Below are 19518 nucleotides of genomic sequence, written 5' to 3'. Positions count from 1 at the left end.
TGAAAAGAAAAAATGCAATCCCAACATAACCCATGTTACAGTGTTCCTGGATAGACCATAGATTTGTACTTTTTATAAGGATCATTAGAGTAAGAAGATATACTTCATTAACACCATAACATATTTTCTTCGCTTGCAGATTGTAGTTTTATAAATAAGAGTATTTTGGCAAAATATTTTAAACAAAACATCTTGTCTTATAAAAGGATTTCTAACTTTGCCATGTCCATGGATTTCTGTACAATGTAAAAAGCATCTAAATACCAAAGAAATATGAAATGTTGTGAAATTGAAAAACAAAAGCCTTTTATTACAGGTTTTAAATGTGATGGTGTTTAAAAATATGTGTATCTGCTTATTTATAATTAGTAAAAGATGGTCTTTTGATGAAAATGTGTCTAAAATAATGAGCATATTATTGATGGAAAATGAAGACTGCTGGATTTATTCAATTATGTTTGGGAAATTAAAAGGACCAAGTGTGTCCCCACAGACAGACACACATCTATAATAAGAACTATTTGCTCCAAGCTTTAATATTTTCAGCGAGATAACTTCCCGTTTACAGTTTTTACAGAAACTACAAAATAGCATTCTACATCAAAGGTCACACAGACAGTAATTCTGACACCCTTTCAAAATAAGACATGGAACCACGAGGAGCTGTTAATGCGACATTTATTAAAAAAAAAAAAAAGTAGAGAGAATCAAGGCATGGAGGAAGAGGGGGAGGAGGAGGAGGAGGAGGAAATTCAGATGTCATTTACAGTTGAACTCAAAAGATACTGTCAAACAGCAACAGTTATACACAACCATTTACACAACCTGTACAAATATTCCCGAAAAATTTGCGACTTTTTAAATTCAAAATAACTTAAATAGGCTTCTATGTAAAAGTGCAAATCCTGACGCGTGTGAGAGAGTAACAGAACGGGTGCTGTGTGGCTGGATATAGGGAGTTAAAACATGTAAGGCATCACAAACACATGTGAACCCTCTTTAAAGCACAGGTCATATATATATATATTTAATGCATTTAATATACCACGCTTTGATTCACGTCATCATGATGCCTTACATTGCATTTCCGCGGTCTTTATATTGTTATAATGACAACAACGTTTTTGATTTGACAGAGAGCCCTTTCTGTCTAAACAAAAACACTATAAAAACATTTCATTTCAGCGGGCCGGAGGGGGGGGGGGATGAGATATGGGAGAGTCAGCATTACATTACATTACAGCAACGAGACACTGTTGGGTAGTGTTTTCTAAATTAGCATTACAATTAAAAAAGAATCACAGTAACCAGAGGCCCTTCTGTACAGGATGAACCCAGCTGTGGTAGCTGTGGTGGGGCAGTAGTAGTCCATAGGGTAGAGGCTGTGTGTGTGTGTGTGTGTGTGTGTGTGTGTTATGATATTTGGGTGTAATAATCCTGGAAAGATGTTTCTCCACCGCTTTGAAGTCGAAAAGTCTATGAATCAACCTGCTATATAGATACATCAACACTGTCATTGAGTCAGATCACGCCCTGAACAGTAAATATGAATAATTACCTTTAAAAAAAACAAGAGCTAAATAAGATTTCTTAATCATTGGCTCATATTTTGTATTTTATGCCCCTACAAGTTTCCATTCTTGTTCAAAAAGCTCACCCTGCGTCTGAAACCAGAGCCCAGTCTGTTCTGATTGGTTAGCTGGCCTGGCTCTGTTTTGATTGGTCAACCGATTATAGATGTCCCGCCCCTTAGTCTATCACGTACAATATGTTGGAGCACGACAAACAAAGGAGTCCAATGGAGGGGACTTTGGGATTTGAGCCTTTGCAGACCGTTGACATGCACAGAAACCTAAAGAACACACTACAGGAGAAAAAATAATAATAGGGCCTCGTTAATATTTGTCTCGATGTTGCACATGGAGCTGCTGTGATGCAAGAAAAACATCTGACTGACGTGTGTGTGTGTGTGTGTGTGTGTGTGTGTGTGTGTGTGTGTGTGTGTGTGTGTGTGTGTGTGTGTGTGTAGGGTTGAGAGAGGGTTGTTGATTCTGCACAAGGCATGAGACGACAGACGGTTAATGCTGATACTTCATAGTCTCTACAAGCGGGGGGGAGGGGGGGAGGGGGGGGAGATGCTAACCCACGCACGCTGTTGGGCTTCACATGCTTCTGTACTAACATGCAGCCGATGCAAGAAATAAAAGAGTGTGTGTGTCTTCATAACCACGAGTATTATACAGCACATCTGCTCATGAAGCACTGGTCACCATGGGTTCTACTGGACTGGAGACTGGAAATGTGTTCGGTGGATGAAAGGTGTTTAGGCATTTGCAACACAAAGGAGAAATAACGAGCATTCAGTCCTTTTCCTGTGTGTGTGTGTCTGTGTGTGTGTGTGTGTGTGACTACGACTTCTGCTCCGCGGCTGCAGCAGACTGCGCTGCGCTCTCCGGTTTAAGGATCTGGTAGGTGATGAGGTACTCCGGGTACGCCTGCAAGAAAAACACAGCAAGATGTTAGATGGACTGATTTTTGAGGATGTGTTTTTGCTGACAGCATAAAGAGTATTCAGTGTGTGTGTGTGTGTGTGTGTGTGTGTTTACCTGCTCTCCTCTGTAGATGACGTACTCGGCGTAGGCCAGGCCGTTGACGCTCGGCCTCCCGATGACGGAGTGATGACCGGGGGGAGCGTGGGCCATCTTCATGGCGCTGAACTGCAGGAAGGACTTCCCCAGAGTCACTCTGCAGAACAGCATTTGCCTGAGAGGAGACAGAGAGACGTATTGATCATTTACTGCATGAACCAAAGGGCGCGGAGTAGTTTTACAACCAAGATTAAACAAGGTGTTATTCTGCTCGAGTAAGATGACTTAAACCTCCTTCCTCTCAAGAGTCTGGTTGGTTTATACGTTTATGAAGGCACTAAAACTACATTTAAAACAGCAGTAAATGTCAGGTCTGAGTTACCTGTGGCACAGGTAACAGGATCTGTCTTTGTGCGTAGGGCAGCCCGTTCCTCCCCCGATGCCGTACACGTACTGATTGCTCTTTGAGGAATTTTCCGCAAAGTAGATCCCCGCGCCGAACATCCCTCCGATGTAAGCGTGCCGCTCGTCGAAGCCTTTGTGGATGATGGCGTTGATGAACGGGGAGCCTGGAGGAACACAGGGGGGCAGACGGTCATTACAAACTCACCTCCGTTAGTTTCTACCTGAACAGCACACAGCTGATTGCTTTTAAACCTCACCTTGGTTAGTGTAGTTGCCCTGATAGCTTAACCGAGGGGTTGCTTTAGTTAGATTAATCATTCTTTCTCTGTGTGTAAGGCCTGAGGACATTTAAATACTGGAAGCAGACATTTGGGGCAAACCATTTGCTGCCACATCAAGGGGGTGGATGTTTAGGCTTAGTAAGTTTGCTCTGTATGGAATATCCATGCCAATATATACAGTATGTTCCCTAATTTCTCATATTTGGACGTCAGTTTTAGCACCGTATTGACCTCTTTTAAAAAGGACTGGTTATTAAGATTTCTTGGTTATTTGTCTTCTTTGTATTTGGGTCCTTGTTGCCTCCAAACCATCAAGTTAATAGCAGTAGTTCTTGAACATTAGTGGGAGAGTTTACCGTGGAACAGCATCCGCTCGTTGTGGTGGTTGTGGTTCTCGTCTGCGATCTCCTTCTGCCGGTGTGTGTAGCGCTCCCTCAGCTTCTTATTCACCACCTTCTGGATCTGTGGAGGAAATAGGACACGTATGTTGAGAGCAGGGCTGCAACCAACAACCGCTTGTTACGATCTGCCCATCCTAGTCCTCACAGCACAACGTGATGTCTTTAAATGTCTCGGTTTGTAAGTCCTAAACTCAAACATATTCGTTTTAATGTGATGGAAAACAGAAAAACATGACATCTCCAAATTTGAGAGGCTGGAAAACAGCATTTTCTGATGAAAAACTACGAATCGATTATTAAACGATTGTAGTCAAAGTGCCCCAAAACAAAGATCTACTCAATATAATCCAGAAATCTTACACTTCTTTTGCAAAGTAACATGCAAAACCTCTTTTTAGAATCTAGTTATTACCAAACATGTACTTAAAACTTCCTAGGACAGAAGACAGTCAAGAAAAGAGACATTAGTTTTTTAAGGGTGTTTTTGTCTTGAGGGTCATTTACTTTCGTTATGTTGGAGTGAAGTTACTAAAATGATTTGAAACGTTAATTGATTAGTATGTGATGAGGATCCACTCAACAATAAGTGGACTTATCATTGCAGCTCTCGTTGGGAGTCATATATCAAACAAGTAGTCCCTATAAAAGCGGTTAATCAGAGACATTCAGACCTTGATGATGTTGTATTTGCTGAACACACCGCCGGCGTTGCCTCCGTCTCTGTGCTCTCTGATGGTGCTCTGCAACTGAGGGACAGGGAAAAAAAACATGTTTACTTTCCATCAGAAAACAGTCTGCTGAGTTTTGCTGTGACACCGACAGTGAGGCGGACGGACCTCCTCCTCCACAGACTGGTACTCCTTGTCGTCGGTGGCGAGGTCGATCAGGATCGTGCCCTGGTTCGCACAGTGGAATGTCAGGTAGGGGTTGCCACCTGTAAAACAACAACAGATCAGTTAAATCAGCTGGAAAAAGGGCCTCCGCTTTCCCTTCTTTGGGGTTTTAAGAAGTCTCGAAGCATCCTCACCTTGCTGGCCGCCCAGCAGCCGCTCTACACCCTTGATGAGTTTGTGTCGGTGTCCGTAAGCATTGATTCCTATTTCCTTCAGCTCCTCGTGACCCATGTCAGCCAGCACATCCAGAGAGATCTGGGAGAGCAGAAACACATTTGTAGTTCACACAGGGGAATCAGCTCAGTCTGGAGCAGTTTGTGGAGCGGACATCTCTAAGTCATTAATTCAGATAACAAAGAGGTCTGACCTGCTCCCTCTCAAAGATGTCCCTCAGGTGCTCCAGGCCCAGGCTCTTCATGAACTGACTGATGTTCATGTCCAGCATGGCGACTGTGGAAGAACAGGGTGTTAGTGGAGTAAATAACTCAAAGTGAAGAAAGGTTGAGGTACATTTTCCTCATGCACCATCCCCAGATCAATATTCAAATGATGCAATTCACTTACTGTCCCCCTCCTTGCGGTCGGTGCCCGAGGCTCCGTCGGCCACCCCGGAGGACCCGGAGGCGGCGGCGGCGAGGTCAGTGAGCGGTCCGGACAGGTTGTCGATGCTGCTGGCGGCCGACAGACAAGAAGGAGTGGAGGCAGGGGAAATGACGGAGGCGCTGACCACGGTGGCCTGGGGCTTAAAGCAACTGGGCAGAGCGTCAGGAGGCATGGCGTCCATCAGCAGGGCCCGGATATCATCCGCCTGCAAGGACGCAAAGGTAGGGGTGTTAGAAAGAGCCCGATTCACTGTTTCATGATTACCATGTTCAGTGAACGTTACCGTGGCTAGGTCCAGTGCAGTCTGGCCCTCCTGGTTCTTCATGGTGGGGTCGGCCCCGTGAGCCAGCAGCAGCGCGCACAGCTGCGTTCGACCCTTCTGCGCCGCCTCGTGGAGAGGCGTGAAAGCCCATTTGTCCGTAGCGTTCACGCACGTGTTGTACTTGATGAGGAGGGCGGCGATGTCCACGTGCTGCGGGGCAGAGAGGAAGAAGACAAGACTTAAGTGACCTTAAAGGTGCCATAGAAAGCATATATCTGTATTTTAGATTGTTCTCTGATGTCTACAAAGAAGGTATAACACTTTGGTTGATCCAAAAAATGTCCAGATGCAGTTTTACAGACCCATTCACAACCCTATGATTTGGTCCTGGAATGAAACGAGCTGAGTTGCCTTATTTGGGGCTCATTTAAATAATTATGATGAGCTCTGCTCTGATTGGCTGGTTTACAAGGAGCAATCCATGGCTGCCTCAGAGCCCACAGAAGTAAGTGAAGTTCTCGAAACTGTGAGAGATGAACCATGGAGGCTATTGGAATCCAACCTTACATGTTAGAGTCTTTATCGGAGGAGGAAACAGATGAATCTGAAGAACAGCCAGTTGGTCGGAGACTGGAGAGCAACGTTACGGAGTGGTGAGTGTTAGTGTTTCCAGCAGCTGGTGCAAATGTTGGGGCTGGACTACCATGTGTTACATAACACACAGGGATTGTTGTAATTCACCCGTTTTACTGCTGTGATATGCATATTCATGATTTGCACATGAAGGAGGAAACAACGGTGTTTGAGGTTCATGGAATGTATGTGAATTTATGGCTTTTTACAGGAGATGAATACAAACACAGAACATATGGTGGAAATGGGTCAGACTTGTAGCTTTAAACTGTCTCCAGTGAGGAAATCAAACCGCATGAAGGTTGTATTTGTTTTAAAAGACGGCCTATTATGCTTATTGAGGTTTTCCCTTTCTTGTAGTGTGTTCTATAGTTTTTAGTGCATGTGAATGGTCTGCAAAGGGTCAAATCCCTGTGTTCTATGAACCTGAAAATGAGCAGAACATGTCCTCTTTAAGCTTTGATCCAGTGAGTAAATCAAACCGCACAGAAGTTGTATTTAATTTAAGGGATGTGTGTGTTCATGCTGCTGAGACTGACCCCATAAGAAGCAGCGTTATGCAGAGGGATAAGGCCTCCTTTGTCCTGGGCGTTCACATCAGCTCCGTGCTCCAGCAGATACTCCGCCACCTCCAGGTTGTTGTAGCCGGCTGAGGAGAAGCAACAAGAATCATCAAACATTTCTACTTTCAGAAAGTCTGGTGTCTTGCAGAGATGCTTTTAGAGTAGCAGATGTAGGTAGAAGACGAGAAAAGGCGCTCAGTACCGGCGAGGTGCAGCGGGGTAGAGTTGCGTCCCTGTGTGTCTCTGCAGTTGATGTTCTCGGGGGAGCAGAGTTTCTGGACCCGGGCCAGGCAGCCCTTCTTGGCCGCGTCCAGCAGAGCGGCGTCTCCCCTCAGCAGGTCCTGGATGTCCGTGTCTCCGTCCTTCACCATGTCTAGAGGCATGTTGCCGTCGCGGTTCTTCTTGGACGGGTCGGCTCCGTGCTGCACAGAAAGGACAGGATTACAGTATTTTATATAAGCATTTAATACAAAAGTCTACTTGCTAGCTTCTGAACCTGGATTATCCCAAAATGTTATGTTAAAAATGCATAGTAAGGGTCCCCAGCACCAATTTGTGTACGGTTTTGGGTGTTACTGAGGATGTTGAATCAATTGATGACATAAAACTTTAAAATCAACCCTAAATTCATCAAACTCAGCTCACCAGGGGAACAAATATTGATATTTTCTGGTAAAAATGCCATTTTTGATCCTGAAAATGTCAGACATCTTTACTTTTCAAATAGCATCTGGACATTTCTTTTTTTTTTCTTTACAAATGAGCATGTATTCATCGGTCAGCCACAAAGGAAGGACTTCAGTGGCCATTTCCCCCCATGATCATCATCATCACACACAGAGTGGGGATTAATGTGAGGCGTTAAAATAGATCCTCACTTTGAGCAGCAGCTTGCAGATCTCATATTTGCCCTTGGCTGCAGCCTCGTGAAGCGGGGTGAACTTCCACAGGTCGGCCACGTTCACCGAGGCTCCGTGTCTGACCAGCAGCTCGGCCACTTCGTAGTGACCGTAGGAACAGGCGTTGTGGAGGGGAACCAAACCGCTGCAGGAGGGGAAACACACACAGTGAGCATCTTCACACTACAAGCATGATGTGTTGGCGTCTGCTGCGGATTAAACTCCCAAGGCGCTCACCCCTTGTCTTTGGCGTGGACGTCGGCTCCGTGGTGTAACAGATACTCGACCACGGCCACTCTGTTGTACCCGGCGGCGAAGTGGAGAGGAGTGGAGTGACGGCCCTCCAGGTCCCGGCAGTTCACGTTCTGGGGTGTGCACAGTTGCTGAGAAACAGGAACAATATTATCATTATTAACAACTGAAATGAGAGGCTTAATAACAGCTTTATGGGACAATCAAACAAAGCCTTCGCTGTAAAGCTGTTGTCCATATACACTATCATTTTACAAGTAATTAAAACTGTGTCAATGATACTGGCTCCTTCTATGCTTTTAATACTGTACTTATTTTAATATTTAGCATGTTTGCTTGCCTCTTTATTTAATATGCAAGTCTATTTTTAACTTTTAATTATCGCTGTCTTCCCCGCTGTGGGACGAATAAAGAATTTCTTATTCTAAATGGAGTAGTTAAACCCCCTCTGCTAGGGAGCGTGTGAAATGTTAGAGCTTTGAATTCAATTTTGCCTCTCTGCAGACGTAGTTTAGCTGCCAAAATCAGTGACTAAAAATGGTCTTAAACGTCTAAACGTCGTTGGGGGCGGTGGTGGCAAAGTCCATAGGGGCTTGGCCTGGGAACTGGAAGGTCACCAGTTCAAGTCCCCGAAAGACCAAGTGCCACCGTGGTGTCCCTGAGCAAGACACTGGTTACCTACACTGCTCCCCGGGCGCCGTACATAATGGCAGCCCACTGCTCCTAACACTAGGATGGGTCAAATGCAGAGACCGCATTTCGTTGTCCTAGTACTTGTACTCTGTGCAATGACAATAAAGTTGAATCTTCTTCATCTTCATAAACTCCAGAAGTAAACTCACCTGCACTGTGTCCAGATCTCCTGCTTTGGCCGCCTCCAGGAATCTGTAGTCCACATCAGAGTTACGTGTGGGGACGTTTTCTGGAAAAAGAAAGTCATTTTCAATTCAAAGATCAAGGTTTGAATCACGTCAGAGATCTGTATACAGCAGAGTACAAAAGCTGCCTCATCTTGGGCGAGGAAATGCAAGATGTAGCTGGTGCTCAGAAGCTGGTGCCATGTGGACCGAGGCCCTACAGCGTGCCGGGTGTGTTTACCGTTTAGGATCTGCTGCACGGCCTCGTTGCCCATCTGAGCGGCGGTGAAGCCCTGCAGGGACACGATGGAGGCGTCGGCCCCGAAGCTCAGCAGCAACTTGCAGGTCTGGATGTGACCGGCGAGCGCCGCTCTGTGAAGGGACGTCTGACCGAGTGTGTCCACTGCGTTCACCTGGAGACAGAGGAGGTTTCAGCAACTCACACACACTTCATATCCTACCAGAGGAAGTGGGCATATTGGAAAAACGACAGACACCACCAGAGCACCGTTGAACCAGACTGACCAGAATGGAAATGTAAGAACCAGTCAAACAGACCTTTGCTCCGTGTTTCTGCAGCACCTCCAGGATGTCGTTGTGAGCTCTCTCAGCGGCGACATGCAGCGGAGTCATGAAGCTAAAAGACACAACGGACAGGAAGCTATCACCTTATTTCCTGCCACCATTTTTTGGTACTTGAGAGACAACATGCAGACTGAAGGTTGTGGACTTACTCTTTGTTCTTCTCGTTGATGTTGGCTCCTTTACGCAGCAACAGCTCAGTCACCTGCTTCCTCTTGGGGTGGGGGGAGGCCACGGCACAGTGCTGAAACACACATCAAACACACACATCACACACAGATAAGTGCGCTGGATTCTTGATCCGCCAGCTCCTGACAAGTGGTTTCAGTGAGTGCCAGTTTGCTTAACCTATAGCAAATTCAATTAACCTAACACAAACATTACCGCCTGAGAGGAACTGTGACAAGACCTCTTTCAAACCCCCAGATAATTGTTGTAAATGCTTAAGAAATCAGTACTTTTTTTGTGTCAGAAAACAGGATTTGTAACCGATGAGGAAGATAAAGTAAGGAGCATTGAGAGCTGTGTTTAAGCACTGATTCGAATGTCCACGCTGCAGACAAATGGCCCAACAGAAGGACTATGCAGATAGAAAGAAAGCAAAGCTAGACATAAAATAACATAACAAGTAACGCATCATCTTAGTTCACTATTTGGTCCTTTTTGTCTTGAATCAACAAAGATTTCTTTACTTGTTTGGTAAATTTCTGATGCTTTTCTCATGCTCCTTATAAAGTTCACACTGCAGTCCAAAGTATACGTGATCTTGAGCCCCAACAGAAGGATTAAAGGTTTGATTCTGACCAGAGCCGTCTCGTTGGTCTGAGGATGTTTGAAGCTGATGATCTCCAGAGCCAGGGTCTTCTTCACTTTGGCCATGTCCGCCTCCCGGGCCGCCTGCAGCAGCGAGTGACCTTTGAACTCGTCTACATCAGAGAGAAAGAGGAGCAAATATAAAACGACACATATTTTACAGTGTGTGCGTGTGTGTGTGTGTGAGAGAGAAAACTCACAGGAGAGTCTTTCCTTCAGCTCAGGAGTGGGGGCCATGTCCACGGCACTCTTGCTGTGGCAGTTGAGCAGGGTGGGGTCGGCGCCGTGGCTCAGCAGCAGCGAACACACCTCCACTCGGTTCTTGGACGCCGCCTCGTGGAGCGGAGTGAACTGCCACAGGTCCATGGCGTTCACACAGGCGCCGTGCTGCGGAGGGAACAGCACATGACCTTAGTGTCTGACATCATCGAGACAAAATGAAACTAGGAGAACGGTTTGATCCCCAGTTACTTACTACCTCCTCATTTTAATCCCTGATGAAGGTGGAGGTTATGGACGATATGAAACTCTTTGCATGCAATGCTTTACGAGCCTTAATGATGGGACCCAGAATTTCCTCCCATCAACAACATGTCATATCCACTAGGACGAGGTGCTTCTACAGTTTTGCATTATCTATGGGTAACTTCCTCAAATGCAAATGCATGCTGTCAGACTCAATAAGGCCTCTAGTGAGGGCTGCACCATTTGGAAAACATTTTGACTGATAATGCAATGGCCAAATGGTCCAGGATATTGGTGAGATCATTTTTACATCATATTTCACAAGATCATTGAAAGATGTAAGAATTGATTATATAATGTGTATTTTGAGAAGATCTGTAACATAAAAAGACATTTAGAAGGGCGTAGAACATGATTTGTAGGCTGGGATGTCTTTGCAGCTTCACAATACTTCATTCAAAATGGTATTTAACACATATTTAGCCCCCTACGCGATTTCAATTCACCTTCCATGAGTTAGACAGCCCTATTCTACGTTCTAACTACTTGGAAGTTTGACTGTGTGTCTTACTTTAAGCAGGAGCTCGGTGACCTCAAAGTGGCCGTAGGAGCAGGCGTTGTGAAGAGGAACCAGACCACTGCGGAGACACAAAACCATTGCATTATTAAAAACGTGTATTACTACGCTCAGGAAAATGTTATTTTAGTCAATCTACAATTTCTGTTTAAGCTGCACAACGACGGAGCTTAATCCCAGGAGCAATCAGAGAACACAACACATGCAGGTTATTCAAATCTCATCTCAAAACATGGTTAGTGAGGAAATACAACCAGCTGCTGCTTCTTGCAATATGTACGTTTGGTTTTATTGGTTTTTTTAGTAGCATTTTTAGTGTCGTCAGTCTAAATATTGCATGTTGTTAATGACTGTATTTACTTTTTAGGGTCAATTACCACAGCTGTCCAGGGACTACAGAAGAAACGCTGCCTCTTGGTTAACAGAAGTGTTAATTGATTTATTTGTATTTAAGTAGTTGTGATTTTAGTCGATTAGCTTTACAGTCATGTTACTTTTTTCATGTTAGTTTTTTTATTTTATTTTGTATTAATTTTTCTTTTCAACAATTACAGTTTCAGGGAACATCGAACATACATATTTAAACAATCCTTAAATCAATGTTCTTATTGTCCAGTGGCAGTGGTAGTGTCCTTTTCTCGTCCTCTTGTGTGTGATTTTCTCCCATTACAAAGATCTCTTCCACGGTGCACATCCACTGCTCCTCAGTCGGTGGGTCCACATGTTGTACCACATTCTCGTAATCGTTTTCTTACTGGCTGATAGCAGCACTTTAACAAGATACTCATCCTCTCTTTGTATTATGTCTGGTGTTACTAGATATTTTACACGTTTTTGGTATCTCATATCCTGTTATTTTTTGTAAATCCCTCCATAGTTTGTCCCAGTATCCTTTTAACTTTTGGCAGGACCAGAATATGTGTGTGTCATGTTAGTTTTAACTGTGTCTAAATTGCAATGTTGTCGTCTAAGTTTTGTTGAATATATCCGTATATTATTCTATGAATCTATATTATTATTTGTATTTCTTCTTATACATTTTCTGAAGGTCATGTTGTATTTACTTGTGATGAATGAATTCAGTTTTTAGGGTGGCTTACAACATCTGTCCAGTGACTACAGATGAAAAATAGACTCTTGGTAACTCTGGCTCATTTACAGAAATGTGTAATGAAGTCAAAATAAGTCAAATAAGCGTAAACAATTATGGCAGATTCAAAATAATTGTGTTACTTTCTTGAAAGAGCGTCTCACCCTTTGTCCTTGGCGTGAACGTCGGCCCCGTGCTGCAGGAGGAGCTGGACGATGCGCACGCGGTTGTATCCGGCGGCCAGGTGCAGCGGCGTGGACTGAAAGAGAAGGCGGCTTGTTAGCACGCAAAGATGGCCGCCGGGGTTCAGTGTGTGTGTGCTGCCTTCAGTGGCCACAGGAGCAAGCGGCTGATTAGGGCCAGAAGCATGTGTGCTACGCTCGGTGAGTTGCAGATGGGTGGCGGATATGATGATGCAAGGTCAATGATTGGTGGAAAAACAAATCCAGCAAAAAATGTCTTTAATTTCTGTCTGAGTGACAATGAGCAACTTCAACCTCATCTACCGTTACCGACACTTCCCAATAACAGCGAAATATGGTTTTAAACCTCAGTCTGAGGGGTTTTAAGTGGATAGATGACAAGAAAGAAAGCAACTGTGTGAACTCGAAATGGCTGTGTAGCAATTACGGTTGGGAGATGATAACTAGATCATGGTACAGTGCTCCTTTTTAATATTTTGAACGAAAAGCAGCTCAAAAAGAATACATATATTGCAAAAATGATACTTCTTGATGTTCATTTATGAGTTTTGGTTCCTAAATAAAAATAATGGTACTTAAAAAAAGCTTTACCTGCAGTCTTTATACTAAGATATTTCAATACTGGATTCAGATTTGATGAAATGCTATCAAACCCCAACTGTAACAAGATGCAAGGAAGCTACAAAAAAAAGCGAGCTGATGGTTTGAAGAAACAAGCTCTTAGAAAATCAAATCAAATAAGTGTCTTTCCTTCAGCCAAGAAAAAGAAACGTTAATGCTTCAAGCTAAATCTAACTTCAGGGGCATCTGTTCTGAAAAGGTCTTGCTCAGGTCGAGCTAACAATCAAAAGGGAGGGACATCATTCACTTTCCATGCAGTGCGATATTAATATAACTCCGAAACTGATAGAGCTCAAGCCACTGTGACACCACGTCCAAACATGGAGGCCTCATTCAGAGTGGGATGACACGAGCATGTTAGAAGTCATTACCATGGAGGGTTAAGCATAGCACTAGGATGACAGGTGAAAAAAATGTAGTCCATTCAGTGTATCGCAACCGCTTCCAACAGGGAAGTACACACAAATTTCACAGACTCAGGAATCAATTGACAAAATGCAGAGGGGGGCAGGCCTTCGGGCATGCATGAGTGATCATTCAAATAGGTAAATCAATTAATGAGTAAATGAAAAAAAGCCCAAATTTAGAAGACTGAACGAAGAGCAAGTGATTGAAAAGTGTGTGTGGGTGAGTGTGCGAGGAGAGGACAGACGCTGAAGAGAAAGCAGGCAGAGGACACTGAACTCCTCTCAGAGTCAAAAAAAGACGAGTCGCTACCGTGACACCAACCAGAATCACTCACTCACAGGACACACACACACACACACACACACACACACACACACACACACACACACACACACACACACACAGAGGAGCATCAGGGTAAGGAGACACGAGTGACCCATACACCCAGGGCCACGATGTGCAATTACAAGTGACAGCCAGATTATTGATCAAATAAAAACAATGGATTAAAAATGTATGAATCACAACAGTGCATCAATCAAGTGGCCGTTATCAAGGTCAACTTACCAGCATTTTTTGGGATGTTGACTGATGGACAAATGTTGCCAGAGTCACACGGAAAACAAAACGAAACAAAAATTACAAAATGACAGTTTCTTTTCACAGCAATGCTTTCTTCTTCCTCCTTCCTTCTTAAGGCAATGCAACACAAGCCCTGGTGACTGACGGTCAGAGAGGGGGAATGGCTGGAGTGTGTGAATCTCCTCCTTTTCACCCCGGACAAATCCCAGACAAAATCTACACTGACACACTGGTTTGGATCATGCACACTCTAAATATACTGAAGAGGAGGCAAGGAAGGGGTCACACTTTAACTGCTGTTGGAGAAAAGGTGGTTAGGATATACTGATAGCCATATTAGACATTCATGGAAGACAGGGGTTAGTGGTTTGTACAAAAATAAGACAATCAAAATAAGATTTCTAAAATACTAAATGGATTTGTGCCACTGACGTTACAAAATGAGTGCCGAATATGTTCTACAAAGTGTGGTTTTGCACCATTTCCCTACAGTGGCTGACGAGTGAAAATACGCTACAGCGGCTCAAAACATTGCCAATAGGAGACACGTAATGACGCTTCTAAAACGGGGCGTATACAAAAACATAAATGTGCCAAAAGACACGCAGATGAGGAAACACCTTCAGCAACTTCACGAGAAATGTAAAGCGTTTACAGAAAGTGCTGCATAAAAGAAAAGCAGCAAGAAGCTCAACAACGGAAACCAGGGGACACTAAGAAGTGATGCACACAGCTGGGAACCAATTAAAGAGTTGGTTAACGGTCACTGTTGGTGGAAAGTCACCTAAAATGTACACTTTATCAGCTTATTTTAACGACGTAAATCACGTGATTCCTTAGGATATTACTAGGTTAGCTAGGCTTGCTAATCAGAATCAGAATCCCTTTATTGTTCCCACAGGGGGGAACTTTAAATTTGCTACAGCAGCAACAGAGCCAAAGACGGCTTTACAAAAGAAAATATGCATTAGCTTACAGCAGACCTTTCATAATATCGGACTTACATTTCAGGTAACTTTCTCGCCAACAGTGACAGCTTGCTATCTTTATAATCCTGAACGTGACCCAGCGCTCCGGTCCCAGCTGTGTGCCTCACTCTTTAGCGTCCCCTGGTTTCAGTCATCTGTGTTTTTATATGATTGAAATGCAGCACGTTTCTCCTGATGGAAATGTTTTGGGCCTTTGTAGCTCGTTTGCACCTGCCACTGTATTATCCATCTAGAAAACTCACTTTAAAAAAGGGAAATCAACATCCCCCTAAAGCCTGAAATCACTTTGATTTACTAAGAAATGTATCTACATCGATTTCAAGACCTCAACTAGCTTTGCTTCCACCTGGAAAAGCCAGTATGTGGAAGAATGTCATTACACAGTCCTGACTGTAAAATAATTAACAAACCCACTAAACTGTAAATAAAAGTGGGTTGTTTCATCTCTAGTTAAGGAAAATGAACACAGAACAAACTAATCTAACTAGCTGGATCCACAAATGTTTTTTATGGTGAGAAAAATATCCATCTGGCAATACACAACACCAAAAGTTGAGATGTTATAACAGAAGAAAATGAACTTTAAGGATTGTCTGAAAGCATAATTACAAATATATCTACATGTAACGCAGTGCTTTTGTACAAAGTTAAGTCGCTAACATCCTCCCACAAACCCAAGGACATAAATCTCCGCTATATCTGCAACAAACACACTAATCTAGCGTAGTTTACAGAATAATGTGTTGAGGCAGTGTGTGATATGGTGCGGTACGAGCGGTTCTCTACCTTGCGTCCATCGCTGGCATGGCAGTTCACATTTAACGGAGTCAGCAGTGCCATCAGCTTTTCTTCATTTCCACTCCTGTAATTACATGGTTGAAAGAGACTGGAGTCATCAGGGCGAAACAACCCAGGAAAATAAATTGTGTTTTCAGGCACTGGTCAAATTTAAGATCTTGGGCTATGGACCAGTGGAAAGAAAACATCCAAAATGCACTTTTTATATTCTTAATTCACCGTGATTTAGGATAAGAAAATGAAAGACACGTGTTAGAAAAGAAATGAATGTCCTAATGTAAGTAATTTACATCGGAATTGTCACGTTGACATTAATTAGTTAAAATGTCGTCCCCTCGCTCACATCGAAAACAACGTTTACTTTGCTTTTAATAAATATTTTATAATTTAAAAGGTAGTTCTGCAGCATTTCACAGATGATAATACTGCTATACTGGATCAAACTAGGTAGTACTTATTAAAAAATGGTCTCGTTTAAGAGTTGTACGTGATGTCTCTGTTGCAGGTGCGTACTCTGCGGAGTGTGCTGCTGTTTAACTCCGGCCAACAGGAAGTAAATATGTCTGAGTGATACTCACCTTGCTGCTTCCAGAAGTTCATCCTTCTTGTATTCACCTATATGGAAAGTAACATTTAGTTCAAAGCACCTTCCATTCACTTCAGTCTAGAGTATGTCATTTATTTAATGATTAAAATTGAGAGAGAAAGGAAGCTGAGACTGACCGGTGAGCACAGCCTTGGCCGAGGGGTCGGCTAGATCCAGAGCAGATTTTCCATCAGTGTTGCGGATGTTTGGGTCTGCGCCATGCTGGAGTAATACTGAGGGACAGAGGAGCAGACAAGGAAAATACTTTCATTTTCGCCAATAATAATTCCTTGTGTCAGCCAGAACCTGTGGTGTAGAGTAACTAAGTACATTTACTCAAGTACAGTACACATTTCAGTTTCTGTTACTTTGTACTTCTACTCCACAACAATTCAGAGGTAAATCATGTACTTTTACTTCACTACCATTACATAAACATTATGAAGGGTCAAACTATAGCTCACACAATCTATCGATCTGTATAACTGTCTCGAAAAACATCACAGATTTGCATTATTTCCTGTGCCGGCATCCTTACCAATGCAGACATCTATCTTTCCCTTGATGGCAGCCTCGTGTAGCGGAGTGTAGTTCCAGTTATCTCTGGCATTGGGGTCTGCGCCCTGACACAACAGGAGGCTGACGACTTCTGCGTGGCCGAAAGAGCAGGCATTATGCAGGGGGATGAGTCCGCCATCATCCCGGGCGTGAACATTGGCCCCAGTCTGCAAGAGGTGCTCCACCACATCTTTTCTGCCAAAACCTGAAAGAGGATCAAAATGCATCTTAGTTCAGCTTTTCCACAGTACATGATGCATGTTCACCATAACTAACATGGCTGTTCCATCGATAAATACTTCAATTTAACATACCTTGAGAATTCATTATCAGATATGATCCATGTTGATACAACGCAAATATGAGTTTATCTCTGAGGCATGAGTTACACCATAATTTCATTTATTGTGTCCACAACCTAAAGATAACTGAACACAACATGTATGTGAATATATCATACATGCCAAATGTTTACTTTTGAGTGTTGTATTTGTACAAAGCTTTGGCAAAACCCTATGTCAAAAGGATCATGTTAATAAAGCTATTTGAATTATGAAAGTATAGCATGTAAAGGTGTAGTGTTAAAAGTTGCTGAATTGCGCAAAAATGTGCTAAAAGTCACAATAATGTGGACATATTCTAATATTGCATCTGAAATAAGCCTGAATCTCACACATTAGCTAAGTAAGAGTTGTTTTGTCACATCCTAACTTTATGTTATGACTGATTAGCTAAATTATAGAAATGTTGACGTCTGCATTAGAGAACGTCATGTTAGCAGCTTAGCACCACTAGCCAACAAGACGTGATGTGGTTGTGTTTACACCAAAACACAACCACATTATCTAACCGTTAGTCTAATACAGCCAATATAAGCATAAACACAACTGAGACATTATCTCAGCTCATCCTAACAGTACATTTATTGTCTATTTAGTCTGTCTGCCCTCTTAGTATTTTATGTTTGGTTGTTTTTGCTGTTAAGAGTATTTATTTTATTAATTGTAAAGCAAAATTGGGTGCCTCACATATATTATGTATTATTATAATGCAATTATTAACGTTAGCATAAACATAGCTGGGCCATTAGCTTCATCGTTACAGTATGATGGCTAATGTTAGCATAAACATAGCTACAGTATGATGGCTAATGTTAGCATAAACATAGTTACAGTATGATAGCTAATATTAGCATAAACATAGTTACAGTATGATAGCTAATGTTAGCATAAACATAGTTACAGTATGATGGCTAATGTTAGCATAAACATAGCTACAGTATGATGGCTAATGTTAGCATAAACATAGTTACAGTATGATGGCTAATGTTAGCATAAACATAGCTACAGTATGATGGCTAATGTTAGCATAAACATAGTTACAGTATGATAGCTAATGTTAGCATAAACATAGTTAGAGTATGATAGCTAATGTTAGCATAAACATAGTTAGAGTATGATAGCTAATGTTAGCATAAACATAGCTCCATAGTTACAGTATGATTGCTAATCTTAGCATAAACATAGCTGAGCCGTTAGCTTTACCCGCAGCGAAGTGGAGCGGGGTTGATTTTCGACCTGCCATGTCCTTCGCGTTTACATTCACCGAGTCCACCAGTCTCTTCACCCGGGAAACATCTCCGTTACGACAGGCCTCGAACAGTTCCCTGAACGCCCCGCCACTGCTCCCGTCGGCCGGACTGGAGGCTCCGGACCCGGGGCTAGAGACGCTGCTGCTGCCACCGGAGGTTGTTGTCGTGGAGAAGCTCGCACTACTCGCTAGGACCGGGACGGGGATGTCCGGGGAGGCCGGAGCAACGTCGATCCCTCCGGCGCATTCCCTCTCACTCTCCGGGGGAATGAGCAGAGCCATCGGCAGCGGAGATCCCGGAGCAGCAGAGAGAGAGCTGTTTCTCGGCGGAGACTGTATGGTGCTTTGCTGCTGCGAGGAGCGACGAGACACCGCCATTACAGCAGCTCCTCTCAGGCGACAATAAAAGCAGCTCCTCCTTTCCGGTGAAAGTGGGTCGTGTTTCCTGTCAGCTGTTTTCTCTCAGTGTGCACAAAACATTGACCGGATACAGATCTACATGAATTCAATCTAAATATTTCTCTGCGTTTATCAGCTCTATTTGATTACTGTTCTTATTCAAAAATATGTGGTTAAATACACCTTTTTTAAGAATGTGCAAAAGGGAAGGACTTAGGAATTGTGTTCAAACCATTGACTTTAACAACTCAAGGTTTCAAGGTTTTATTGGTCATATGCTCTGTGTAGCAGGTATACTACATCTGCACATACAACGTTTATGTTGGCAATGAAAATCTTATAGCCCATGCTCCTCCAACAACTCACCATACACGGTGCAAATAAGATAAATAAAATAGTGAAAAAGAGAGAAGAATATTTACATTAACAACAATAAAGATTTGAGGATGTGAAATATATACATATGTGGAATACATTGAAAGTATTTAAATACTTTACACTGTTGAATGAGGAGGTATGGACAGATGCATATATTACGTATAACAGATGTATATGGCAGATGTGTATAATATATATGTATGTGTGTACTATAAACAGATGTGAGTAGACATTCACAGAGC

General features: G+C 43.1%; 1 protein-coding gene across 2 annotated transcripts; it reads right to left on the bottom strand.

The window, feature by feature from the left end:
- Nucleotides 1-661: 661 nt before the first annotated feature.
- LOC134873844 (poly [ADP-ribose] polymerase tankyrase-1) lies at nt 662-18902 on the bottom strand. 2 transcript variants are annotated; one of them, XM_063897724.1, is made up of 28 exons: nt 18454-18902; nt 16890-17114; nt 16489-16584; nt 16344-16380; nt 15754-15829; nt 13964-13984; nt 12329-12423; nt 11069-11135; nt 10233-10419; nt 10024-10145; nt 9372-9463; nt 9196-9274; nt 8879-9050; nt 8623-8702; nt 7766-7911; nt 7508-7673; nt 6832-7051; nt 6606-6715; nt 5455-5643; nt 5133-5376; nt 4936-5018; nt 4703-4823; nt 4512-4609; nt 4347-4421; nt 3631-3736; nt 2971-3157; nt 2607-2763; nt 662-2495 (listed from the first exon to the last, which is right to left on the bottom strand). In XM_063897724.1, the coding sequence occupies exons 1-28, from the start codon at nt 18875-18877 to the stop codon at nt 2409-2411; spliced, it is 3762 nt and encodes a 1253-aa protein (XP_063753794.1). In that variant the 5' UTR covers nt 18878-18902; the 3' UTR covers nt 662-2408. The 2 variants fall into 2 exon arrangements, with proteins under 2 accessions (XP_063753794.1, XP_063753795.1); XM_063897725.1 differs by lacking the exon at nt 13964-13984.
- Nucleotides 18903-19518: the final 616 nt, after the last annotated feature.

Source organism: Eleginops maclovinus, chromosome 12 (genome assembly GCF_036324505.1).
Source record: "Eleginops maclovinus isolate JMC-PN-2008 ecotype Puerto Natales chromosome 12, JC_Emac_rtc_rv5, whole genome shotgun sequence".
NCBI classification, from domain to species: Eukaryota; Metazoa; Chordata; class Actinopteri; order Perciformes; family Eleginopidae; genus Eleginops; species Eleginops maclovinus.
The sequence above is the reverse complement of the archived record's forward strand: the minus strand, read 5'-3'. Positions and strand labels throughout refer to the sequence as shown.